General features: G+C 39.3%; 1 protein-coding gene across 2 annotated transcripts in view; it reads left to right on the top strand.

Annotated features, from left to right (window-relative positions):
• The window catches only part of CPNE3 (copine 3), a 34,344-nt gene that overhangs the window by 18,927 nt on the left and 3,255 nt on the right, over positions 1-12,162 (top strand). For both annotated transcript variants that reach the window (XM_080381866.1, XM_080381867.1), the window contains 8 exons: positions 793-891; positions 3,611-3,697; positions 4,295-4,354; positions 7,005-7,138; positions 7,592-7,646; positions 7,747-7,798; positions 8,460-8,593; positions 10,677-10,913. In XM_080381866.1, coding sequence (XP_080237992.1) covers positions 793-891; positions 3,611-3,697; positions 4,295-4,354; positions 7,005-7,138; positions 7,592-7,646; positions 7,747-7,798; positions 8,460-8,593; positions 10,677-10,913 — 858 coding nt within the window. The remainder of the gene's footprint in view (positions 1-792; positions 892-3,610; positions 3,698-4,294; positions 4,355-7,004; positions 7,139-7,591; positions 7,647-7,746; positions 7,799-8,459; positions 8,594-10,676; positions 10,914-12,162) is intronic.

Here is a 12,162-nt window from a genome sequence, read left to right as displayed (position 1 = left end):
CCCCCAACCCCCGGTGGGAGGTTCTGTAAATACCAGGGGCCGGATTGAGGACCCTGGGGGGCCGTATCTGGCCCGTGGGCCATAGTTTGAGGACCCCTGATTAGAAAATCCCTTTTTCCTTGTGTTCTTGGTTTAATGCTAGTTGATATTCAGATCCATGGTGTCAATCATAATGACTGTTTAAATTTGCTAATCTTAAAAATAAAAAAAAATAATAAAAGCAATCAATTCTTATTTCTAGATTTAGAGCTAAACCTTCATATGCTTAAAAATTATTTACATTGAAGATTAATAAAGTAATATAAAAGTGATAATTAAACTTGTAATCTTGTGATCACTGAATAAGTGATTTACTAAATTTTTAGAGGAATGCTCAAAGATAATAAAATTTCCTCGGTACCTCTGCAAAACTAAGCCTCTTTAATCCTTCATGACAGTAAAAAAACCTGCATTGTTTTCCTGTGCTTCCCAATACACCCTCACTCCCAAAACATAGTTCAACATACTTGATGTGCTTGCTCATGTGAGACCTGACACTGTGTAGTATTCTCGTCTCTCCTTCACTTCAGTGGAAGATCTGATCTCAAACCAGGTATATTGGCTTTTACCCAATCTTAATCCTTAGTTTTTAGATGCAATTCTAAGACTGCACTGCGAGAAAAGCTCCGTGATACAAAAGATTAAGGAATGGTTTGGACCTTTGGGTTTGCCTGAACTAGAAATGTCATTGCAGTGTTTATTGCTTTTGTAGAGCCATTTCTGTTACTAACACTGAATAATGCTTCATTTCAGGTTGAGTGCTATGACTATGATAATGATGGGTCTCATGATCTCATAGGAAGTTTTCAAACTACAATGTCAAAGCTGAAGGAAGCAACTCGGTCCTCACCTGTAAGTCTTGCATCGCCTAAGCTGCCTGTGTGGCTTTTTTACTCATTTTGGAGCAAAACTTCTGCCACTTGATTTGCAGATGTTGAACTTGTGTTAGGCTACACCTTAACAATGTTACTGTAGTTGATGCTGACTCAGCACTGACATTATGCATCCACTTTCCTAGCATTAGTGTCTTGGTTACAGGTTTTATTAGTACATATCTAAATAACCAACCATCAGCACGAATGAATTTTATAGATCATAAAAATACAGAAATCCAAAAATTGAGAGTGTTAAAAGGCAGAATGCAGTACAAATTTTACTGCAGTTAAAAGACCAAAGCTTGTAACATTTTTTCCAAGTTTTACTCAGTCCTTTATTTCAGGTATGGCACTTACCGATTCTCATGCAGGCTTTAGTGACTGAAAAAATTCAACATTTATGCCACTGCACAAAAAAGCAAGTGAGTGTGTTACTTCGGTGGCTTTAAAGTGAAATTGCCATTTAAGTTCTAATGAACTGTAAGTTTGCAAACCTTTCATTAGACAAGGTTTACATTTAGAAGAAGAAAGTTAGCATAGCAACCGTAACATAAAAAGTATTCATTTTGTGGACTAGTATGTTACCAAAATATTTTACCATCTTTTCCTTTAATTCTGTAAAACCTGCAGATCTGCTCCTACATTAATAATAGTGTGATATGTATATACAAGAGCACCTGCTTGTACTTTTCTAACACCTTGAGTGTTGCGTTTGTACTTAATTCTTCAGAGCTGTTGAATGTGAAGTCAAGCTTGATGATAGTTGTTTTTTTGATTGCTGCTTTGTGCCCAACCATGCTTTTCTTTTAGATAGCTCCTTCTGAATTTGTTTTGAATTATGCATGGTTCAGCTTAATGCCTCAAGGTTTTATATTGTTTGTAAGGAATTTTGGACTTGTACCCTGTGCATATAATTCATATGCTGCCCAGTTGGAGCTCTTAGGTGTTTTTCTCATTTTTTCTAGATTTTCAGCAGCCAGATGGTACCAGTTTAGCTTTCAATTCTGACATTGGTCCTTCTTATTGTTGTAATTAAAGTGCGAAAAATAAATCGGGAGCAGGAGGATTTAATAAAATTACTTTTTCTGCTTTTTTTAATGAAGATTTTACAAATCCTTTGACAGGATGGGGGTTTTTTTTGGTTGTTTTTTTTTAAACTTGCACTTTTGTTGTAGAGTAGTATTGTAAATTAAACAAACCTAGCAAGTTTGTATGTTCACTTTTTCAAGCACATATTTTCTGTAAGGGCTGTGATTGTGAGTTCCTGTGCAGCATTGTGTTGCGTAAAGGCTTCTTCAGAGTCTAAGTATCTATATTCATTGCGCCCCTAGTAGCGTAATAGTGGCCGTCTCTTCTTAATTTAAAGGGAAGGTATTTTAAGTTGTAATCTGCCTGTGCTGGTTTTGGAAGTGCTTTAAGACATTTGTTTTCGTGAGAACTGTTGTTCTGCCTGCTCTAAGGACCTTATTGCTGTGTCAGTAGGATGAAGCAAAGATAAGAGACAACATAAATAACGTGCTCCAGGTTTCTTCTACCTTTAAAAGGAAATAATCTCTAATTCTGCATGATCTGATTAATTTGATAACATCTGTGAAAGATTTCTGGTGCACGTTAGAATTTGACTTTATTTTTGTTACTCCCACAGTTCTGACATTGGCTGCACCTGTGGGAGATTAGGCATAACATTCAAGTTTATTTGAGGCGAGCATCGGTGTGACTGTATCCTCAGTTGCTGAGAAAGCTGATCTTGTGTGACTGAAGGGAATGGGTGATTTTCATTTTGTGGAGAATTTTTGATTCTTTTTTATTTACCTACCACCACCACCACCACCAGGTGTATCTTTCACCCAAGCATGCTGTTAGTGAGCTCTGGTTGGAGGATTATGAAATGCAGTTGAAAGATTGTAAATGTTATGTATCTTGTGGCTGTTATTAGTGAGTACCTAACGAACTGATACAGTACAAAAACAAGTCCCTGAAAGACAATTTTCATGAAATAGCAGTGATGCTGGTGGTGAAATTTCCAAAAAAAAATGAAAGTAAAACAAGAAGCATGTCGACTTTTCAGGTGCTGACCTTGTTGGTGCATTTTTTTCATTTGAGATTAATTTAAACCAAAGCAGTGGAACCCGTTTCTGACACTGAGCCAGAAGGCGTGTCTGGAATACCTCCTCAGACTATTTATACACCAGACATGCTGCATTGTGCCATGCCTGTATGATGGCAGGAGCTGCTTAACCTGGCTAGCTGCTGATTGCACTTGGAGGTTAAACTTTTGGGTTAGTTGATGAAGCCTCAACAATTGAATTTGGAAAGCTTAAGCATTTACCTCTTATTTTGTATGTTACTACCACAGCTGCTGGAAACAGTAATGCTTTGCCTGAATCGCCATGTCTTTACCAAAAAGAAGGTTGTTAGCAGAATCCTCAAAGGGAAAATGATACAAAATTTGTCTGTTTGAAATACAGTTGTCTAAACAAACGTATTTGTAAGCTTTTGGGTTAGAGATTACTGTTGCAATAATGGTTATTTTTCTTGCTGATTTTGGACAGGCAGGGTTTAATTTTGCTTGGTAGTGAAATATGTTGTATTTTTAATACCAGCCCAAAGTATGAGTCCTAGAATAAAGAATTTTAAAATTTGTTGCATAAGTTATATTTATAGTGCTTTGGTTGGATTTGTTTGTTTTCATGCAGGTTGAATTTGAGTGTATCAATGAAAAGAAAAGACAGAAGAAAAAAAGCTATAAAAACTCGGGCATTGTGAGCGTTAAGCACTGTGAGGTCAGTAATGTGTTCTGGTATGACTGGTTTTAAGTGTTCAGGCAAAACAACTGTCATCTAATATACCTTCACCCTCAAACTGTAAGAAACTTCAAAATGTCGGTAAGTTCCAGGCACAGTAAATATTTAATGGCTGTGACTCATATAAGGAGACAGATTGACAGCTGAATCGTGTGTCCATCCGCCCCTGTCCCCTCACTTTCTCTTGAAGATGCCATCTATATGGCAAAGGTTGCTTACCAATTTATAAGGCCATTCCTGAACCACTGCATTTCCCAACTCACCATTTTATGGTGAATTAAAGTCTGGTAAGTCTGTCATAATAGGTTGTTCTATAAATGAAAATCAGCTTTTGGAGCTGATTTGTTATATGCCTGTAATTTTGTAAAAGGCCTGATTCTGGTGCACTGAGTGTGTGATGGCACACGCTGTACATATCCTCACTGCAGTGGGTGGGATATCTAGACAGTGAAAGTAGTGCTTTGCATGAGTAAAGATAATAAACTTGGAACCTCAGATGTTGCTGCAATAATACCTTTTTTTTTTTTTCTCCCATTTAAAAAAAATGTAATTTCTATCTTTAACTTCTATTTTTAGATCGTAGTAGAATGCACATTCCTTGATTATATCATGGGTGGGTGTCAGCTGAACTTCACAGTAAGTTAAATCATTTATATAAATTAGCTTTTGAGTTTTAGCACAAACTGAAGTATATAGTTGATCATCTGTGCTTTTCATTCGATTGTTGTTTTTTTGGTTTTTTGGTTTTTTTGTTTTATAGCATGGAAGGGGGAAGATGTTTTGTCAAGAGTCCATCTAGTCTGTTTAGAAAAAAAATACTTGCTTTACTCATGGGACAAAGTTCTGAACCTGTAGTTATGTTCGTTCGGAGCTCGTTGAGCTGTCTGAATGGGGATGGAGGAGATATTTACAGTTCTCTGATTTACTTCAAGTTTCCTTTTCATAAGGGCTTTTTTCCTCTTTTTGCTTTTTTTTCCTCTCTTCCTTCCTCTGACCACAGATCGCTTTTGTCCTTGATGGTGGTTTTCAAGGCTCTTTACTTAATCAAAATAACATACAGAAGCCATCATATGGGTTAGGACCCTTAAGTTCTATAATTCATGAACCAAATGCAGCACATAACAGGAAGATGTCTTCACCCTGGTAATATGCCTCATTATGGGACATTCTTTGACTGTAGCCTGTTAGGAAGGGGTGGGATCCACCTGTTCAGAAAAGGCAAGAGAATCTTTGGCAGCAGGCTGGCCAACTTGGTGAGGTGGGCTTTAAACTGAAGGACTTGAGTGGCAGGGTCCAAAGCAGCAATGCTCACACCATTGCAACCAACTGGGGCCAGGCCAACCAGAGCAGTGAGAAATGTTCTTTAGCAGCCTCCCAAGATGAGAACCAGAAGGCCAAACACTTCAAGGATGTGTGTGGCTATGGTGGATCTTCTTGCACCCCTCTTGGGAAACCTTCTTGCTCCTGAGGACTGGAGGAAAGCATGTGTCACTCCCCTCTTAAAAAAATGCAAGAAAGAGGACCCAGGAAACTATAGGCTGGTCAGCCTCACGTCCATCCCTGGAAAACTCATCTTGGTGGCCATCTCAAAGCATGTGGAGGAAAAGAAGGTCATCAGAAACAGTCCACATGGATTCACCAAGGGGAAATCATGTCTGACCTACCTGATAGTCTTCTATGATGGAATGACTGGCTGGGTAGATGAGAGGAGAGCAGTGAGTGTTGTCTACCTTAACCGCAGCAAGGCATTTGACACTTATCTCCCATAACATCCTCATAGGTAGCTCAGGCACTGTGCACTAAATGAGCGGGCAGTGAGGTGGATTGAGACCTGGCTGAATGGCAGAGCTCAGAGGGTTGTGATCAGTGGTGCAGAGCCCAGCTGGAGGAGGCAGCGGTGGTCCCCAGGGTCAGTACTGGGTCCAGTCCTGTTCAACTCACCCATCAATGCCCTGGATGAAGGGCCAGAGTGCACCCTCAGCACAGTTGCTGGTGGTACAGAACTGGGAGGAGTGGCTGACACACCAGGAGGCTGCGCTGCCATTCAGCGGGACCTGGGCAGGCTGGAGGGTTGGGTGAAGAGGGACCTGATGAAGTCCAACAGAGGCAAGTGTAGGGTCCTGCACCTGGGGAGGAACAGCCCCACGCACCAGCACAGGCTGGGGCTGCCTGCTGGAAGGCCGCTCTGCGGAGAAGGACCTGGGAGTGCAGGTGGGCAGCAAGGTGCCCATGAGCCAGCAGTGTGCCCTGGTGGCCAAGAAGGCCAGTGGGATCCTGGGGTGCATTAGGAGGACCGTGGCCATCAGGTGAAGGAAGGTGATCCTCCCCCTCTGCTCTGCCCTGCTGAGGCCCCATCTGGAGCGCTGTGTCCAGTGCTGGGCTCCCCAGTTCCAGAGAGACAGGGAACTGCTGGGGAGGGCCCAGCGCAGGGCTACGAAGACAATTAAGGGACTGGAGCATGGCCCTGTGAGGAAAGGCTGAGGGAGCTGGGCCTGTTTAGCCTGGAGAAGAGAAGGCTGAGAGGGGATCTTGTCAATGTCTACAAATATTTTAGGGGTGAGTGTCAAGAGGACAGGGCTGGGCTCTTTTCAGTGGTGCCCAGCGACAGGACAAGGGGCAACAGGCACAAACTGCAGCACAGGAGGTTCCACCTGAGTATGAGGAAGAAGTTCTTTACTTTGAGGGTGACAGAGCACTGGAAGAGGCTGCCCAGAGAGGCTGTGGAGTCTCCTTCTCTGGAGACATTCAGAACTCGCCTGTACATGACTCTGTGCAGCCTGCTCAGGTGAACCTGCTTTAGTGGGGGTTGGATTATATGATCTCCAGAGGTCTGTACCAACCCCAACCAGTCTGTGATTTTGCCATCGCCAAAACAGAGAAGACACACTGAGGTCAGAGAAAGAGCTACCTCTAGGTCTCTGTAGTATCTGGCTTGTACTTCTGAGAGAAGAGGTGTGTATGGTAAAACACAGGATGAAATTAGCAGCTACTGAAAAGCCGCGTGAATGGTAACTGAAAGTAAACACAATGTAAACCTGACAGGTTAATGTGATTTCAGCCCTTGTGAGAGATGGAGAGCTTCTGCTGGTTTTGTAGTGGCACTGTTTTAAGAAGTGTTAATAGTCCAAGAAACTTGCATCTTAAGTATCATGCTTGTTAAGATTTGTAGGTGTTCTGGTAACTACTGTTTGCAACTCTTCCATTATTTTTATTTTGGCTTTGCCAGAGATAAGAAACATAGTTTGACCTATAACAGCAATTTGCTTATAAATACTACATTTGACAGGTGGGGATAGATTTTACAGGCTCCAATGGAGACCCTCGCTCTCCAGACTCTCTGCATTACCTCAGCCCTAATGGAGTTAATGAATACCTAACAGCCATTTGGTCTGTAGGAATGGTCATTCAGGATTACGATACGTAAGTTTTAGATCTTTTTATTTAAATAATTTTTTAGATATGTATAGATTTTTGTGAGTTTCCTAAAACAGTGTTGAAGGTGCCAGTAGATAGATGAGAATGAAACTTCTGAGCTGAAATGTAGTGCTAAAAAAGACTTCATAATCACTGCACAATCACATAATCTCAAGCAGAAGCTTGTGTTTACGACAGACAAGCAAGGCTTTTCATCTGTGATGTAAAGAGCAACACTCGTTTAAATAAATGCTTGTATTCTTGCTGATTTGGTGTTAAAGGCTGGTTTTGGCCCTAGGAACAATTACAGGGGGGAGCTTCCATTTAATTTTGCCTCATAATGCTTAATGTATAGCATTTTTAATGATCAAAAGCAGCACTGATTGGCTAAACTTACTTAACTATGGCAGCTTTTAAGGAAAGGCACTCACTTCATTTTCATTAAAACTTATTTTTTAGAGATAAGATGTTTCCAGCCTTTGGATTTGGTGCACAAATTCCTCCTTCCTTTCAGGTAATGGAATCTGTAAATGCATGACGTAAGACAACTAAAAGCACTTAACTTCAGGAGGAGATTGTATATACAGACCTGACTGTCTTTTGTGTTTTGACAGGTGTCACATGAGTTCCCATTAAATTTTAACCCATCAAACCCATTTTGTCACGGTAAGTCTGAAAAAGTAACATCAGACCTAGTGAGTAATACGTCTAGGCTGAAGGGATAAAAACAGTTGAAAAGTAGAACAACATGCTCTGCAGTTCAGTTAAATGATGAGTTTAGTCCTGTAGCAGGAAACAATTTTATAACTGTTTTCTTAGTTATTAGAAATAGCATTTGGTCTGTCTTCTGTAATGATTCGTGGAAGTAGTGTTTTAAACAGTTAGGGTACAGTACAGGTAAGCTGGAACAGTTCTCTCATGTGATCAAGCCACTTCATTCTACTTCACTGCTGGCATGGAGTTGTCTGGTTTGAGTATGATGCTGCTAGTGCCTGTGCAACAAGGCCTCTCTGATCACACTACTAACTACCACAAGCTACCAGGAGAAGAGAACTGCTACAATTTACTTATATGCACTTGAGCGTACGGTATTTGGCCTTTCTGTTCACATAAAGCCAAGCATGTTAAACATGTGCATTAAGCATTGGTCAAGCTGAAGGCCTCCATTGCTCGTGAATCACTTAATTTTTTTCATCATGGTTCATTTTAAATCTTTGCATTAACACTTTAAATAACTGATATATACAGTGTTTTAGGAAGATGGAGTGCTTCAAATTATCCTAATTCTATTATGAAAAAGTTGATATGAACTACTTGTGTTCTCTAGGAATCCAAGGCATTGTTGATGCATATCGGGCTTGTCTTCCTCAAGTGAAATTATATGGACCAACAAATTTTTCTCCGATTATAAATCATGTGGCAAGATTTGCTACCGCAGCTACACAACAGCAAACAGCATCTGTAAGTTCTTTATGGCAGTGTGTGTATTTTTCTTTTTTTTTTCCTTTCTAGTTTATAAATACAATTTATGTCTTTTAAGCCTGTAAGTGTACTTGTTTCAACAGCTGGCCATTTACCTTGTGAATTGGTGTTTAGTACCCTTAAAACAAAATAAAAGCTAATTTTTACAGCTTGTACACATTCTCTCCTAAATAAACTAAATAAACTCTTCAGAGCTGAAATATCAACTTAAAAATACATGGCACCTCTATGGTGTCTTGAAAGCTCTTGCAGTGCTAGACAGGTGTTAAAGCCTTTGTGTATAGGAAAGTAATTAAACTCAGCTGCAAAAAATCCACTAGATCTTGTTTCATATCAGATAGCTGAGAGAGAGAATTAGGTAACATGATGAAGAAATAGAGGTTATAGCTCTCAACACCTAGGTACCAATATAGATAATTAACTGTCCACACTATAAAGCTTTAGGAACTCTATGTGCTGTGCCCTCCTCCCTATTAAAATTGTATGCATGACTTGTTGGCCATATTAAGAAAGGAAGTCTGAAGAGCGAGTCTTGAGTATCAAATCATTGCAATCCATGCAAATTCAGCAAATCTGAAGCCATATATATCCTAAATAATTGATGATGGCAAATACTGGTATCTCAGTCGTCATGTAAAATGAGAAGATAAAATCAGCTGGTTTTGCATATGAAAGTACTTGTGGAAACCAATTTGGAAAAGAGCTATGAATTTTCATGTGCAAGAGATTTATAAGGTTTTGCCTTGGTAGTCTTTCAGTAGTAACTATTGTCTATATATATTAGGAAAGCAGTTAAACCTCTTGTACTTTTTTCTTTCTTTTTACTGAGAGTGCAGTATGCCTAGCAAGAGATTTATTTTTTTCTGCCTGAAAGGATATACTGAAATTTTGCTGCTTTGCCATTTAATACATATTGTAGATATTTTGGGCGGTCTTTTGGTTTTGCTGTTGGGTTTTTTCTGATAATGGAGGAAGCATGAGAAGAGAGAAATAAATCCAATGTGATGTGCTGTCATGCTGCTGGTCATAACCTTCTTTCATCATGGCTGCTTTGTAGACATTCGTGCTGGAGTGGGGGAATAGAGTGGTGGGAAGTAATGAGAAAAGGTGGTACCTGAATACAGGAGATAAGGGAAAACCAATTACTCTGGAGGCCGATAAAGGAAGATGGGAAGCAAGGTACTGAAGAAGATGACTTCTGAGAATACTGGGAGTGCCTTTGGAACTTGAATTTTTGCTGCCCATTAGTCATCTGAAGTGAACCAAGTGAGGGAGGACCAGAAGTTCAAAAAATGTTTGTTAGTTTCTGAGCTTTGTACTTCTAGCTTTTTCTTGGTACTTCAGTCCAGAACAGAGGCTAAGATGCCAACTTTTAGAAGGCCTGGCAATATAATGGAAGCAACTTAAGTGATACTTGAATAATTACTGAAGTACTGCAAGGTGGCCTCAGATGCCTTGGTAAATAACTTCATAAAGCAGCTAGAAAACACGATTAAAGGAATTTGAAAGCAGGCATGCTTTTTTACAGTACAAAAAGGTGTGTTTTAATCTATATATAGGATTTTAGGGGTACACTGGAAAAATGAAGGCCTGTTCCATTACCCTTGGTGGTACTCTTTTGCTCATCTCTTCTTAACTGAATGAAGCGAAAGGTAGCATTTCATAAAGGTACTCATAGACCAGAAAGGAAACAAATACAAGCTTTACAGGTATTATCTGTCCAAACCCTCAGTAAGCTGCCGTCTATCCGAAGACAAATACTTAGAAGATAGGTTTACCTGTTGGCTTGTCTGGGGATTTTGGAGAGGAGGAGAAGTGTGATGCTTTGGAGGTGGCTATTTAAAGATGACTACTTTTAAAAGATTGATTATGTTGTCCTTATAAATTTCTTCAGACTGTACAGGTGAAGCCTGACCACAACTTTGATTGTAAAATTCAGTGAGTGCATTGATACATGCTCACAGTGACAAGAGTATGTAATCTGTATGTGCATTTTTATAAGTGTACATGCCCGCATATTTTCTATTTCTTTGTCATAACACAGTGTTTATTGATTTGACAGCAATACTTTATACTTCTGATCATAACGGATGGTGTGATAACAGACCTTGATCAAACGCGAACTGCCATAGTTAATGCTTCGAAATTGCCAATGTCCATTATCATTGTTGGTGTTGGAGGAGCAGACTTTGATGCTATGGAGTTTCTTGATGGTGACAATGGAGTTCTTAGGTCCTCATCAGGAGAACCAGCTGTCAGAGACATTGTCCAGTTTGTGCCATTCAGAAAGTTCCAAAATGTAAGTAATCTTAATGGTATACTTAATAAATGTTGTGGAGCTATGCTGAGTTTGCTAGGATATCCCACATATAGTCCTAAGCTTTTTCAGTGTCTCTGAAATTAACTCTGGTCTGGTCTAAGTCTTTATTGAATGGAAAAAAAAAAAATAAAAAAAAGGACAGAAGACTTCAAAATTCTGTGGAATTTCCATTAGGTGAGCTGATGCATGTTTAAAAACACCTGAATTTCTGGTTTCAGCGCTGCATTTCTGACAGTTCCACACAGGGGAATGACCTTTGTAAACCTTCCTCAGACTTGGTTAAACAAATGGGTGTGTTTTTCGTTTGGGAGGAAGAACTTAGTGTGGTTTTGTTCTTATAGTAAAGTGTTTTTTATTGTGGATGCCCATTTGTAAATGTGGTTTAGTCTCACATTTTATGTGCAATCTTAATATTCAAAGCTAAATCACTGAGGTTGTAAACAGTAGAACTCGAGTGTCATCACAGTAGTGGTGATAGTTTTTATTTTCATTAAAGCAAATATACCAAAAAAATAGGCAGTGAAAGAATGGAGTCCTGAGGTTTTTTTACTGTACAATGCAATAAAATATGCACAGGCTAATATAGTCTGTCTTTTAAATGTCTCATCATTTAAAAAAGTTGATTTAAAAAAACCAAACAACAAAATGTCCTCAGGATGGGGAAGATGAGATCAATATTTTTATTTCCATCCTAATATGTTGTAATTTTGTGTTGTTTCCTAATATTAACCCTGTTAATAATCCTCCTAATACCTTCTTATTTTGTCTTTGTATTTTTATTTTTTACTTTTCATACAAGTTCTTTGTTTAATCTCAGAGCAACTCAAGCAAATTGAAAGGAGAAGGGGAGCAAAATCAATATAGAATGTGTGTACTGAATAATGCACTTGAATGTAGATAAACTAGGGTCAATATTCAGTATAAAATTATATATTCAGAAGTTTTCATTTCCTAGAAAAAGGGATGCTGTTTTTCCCCATGGATACTTAATCTTACAGTAAGAACAGTATGCCTGTAAGAGCTGCTGTGTAGCAATATGGTCACTGTGGTTCGAGTTGTTGCAAAAGTTTGCAGATGATTAGAGAAGCCCCTGAAGCAGATACCTTAAGCAGGTAGTGGAAGTTTGATGCCTACAGTCTGTGTGCATGTGTGTGTATTTCATACGACAAAAAGGTATCTTCAGATATGGCAGCCCTTTGCACACCCCGCTTCAATTACTTCAGTGGGA

The sequence above is a fragment of the Falco punctatus genome (assembly GCF_963210335.1).
Source record: "Falco punctatus genome assembly, chromosome: 3".
Taxonomy (NCBI): domain Eukaryota; kingdom Metazoa; phylum Chordata; class Aves; order Falconiformes; family Falconidae; genus Falco; species Falco punctatus.
The sequence above is the reverse complement of the archived record's forward strand: the minus strand, read 5'-3'. Positions and strand labels throughout refer to the sequence as shown.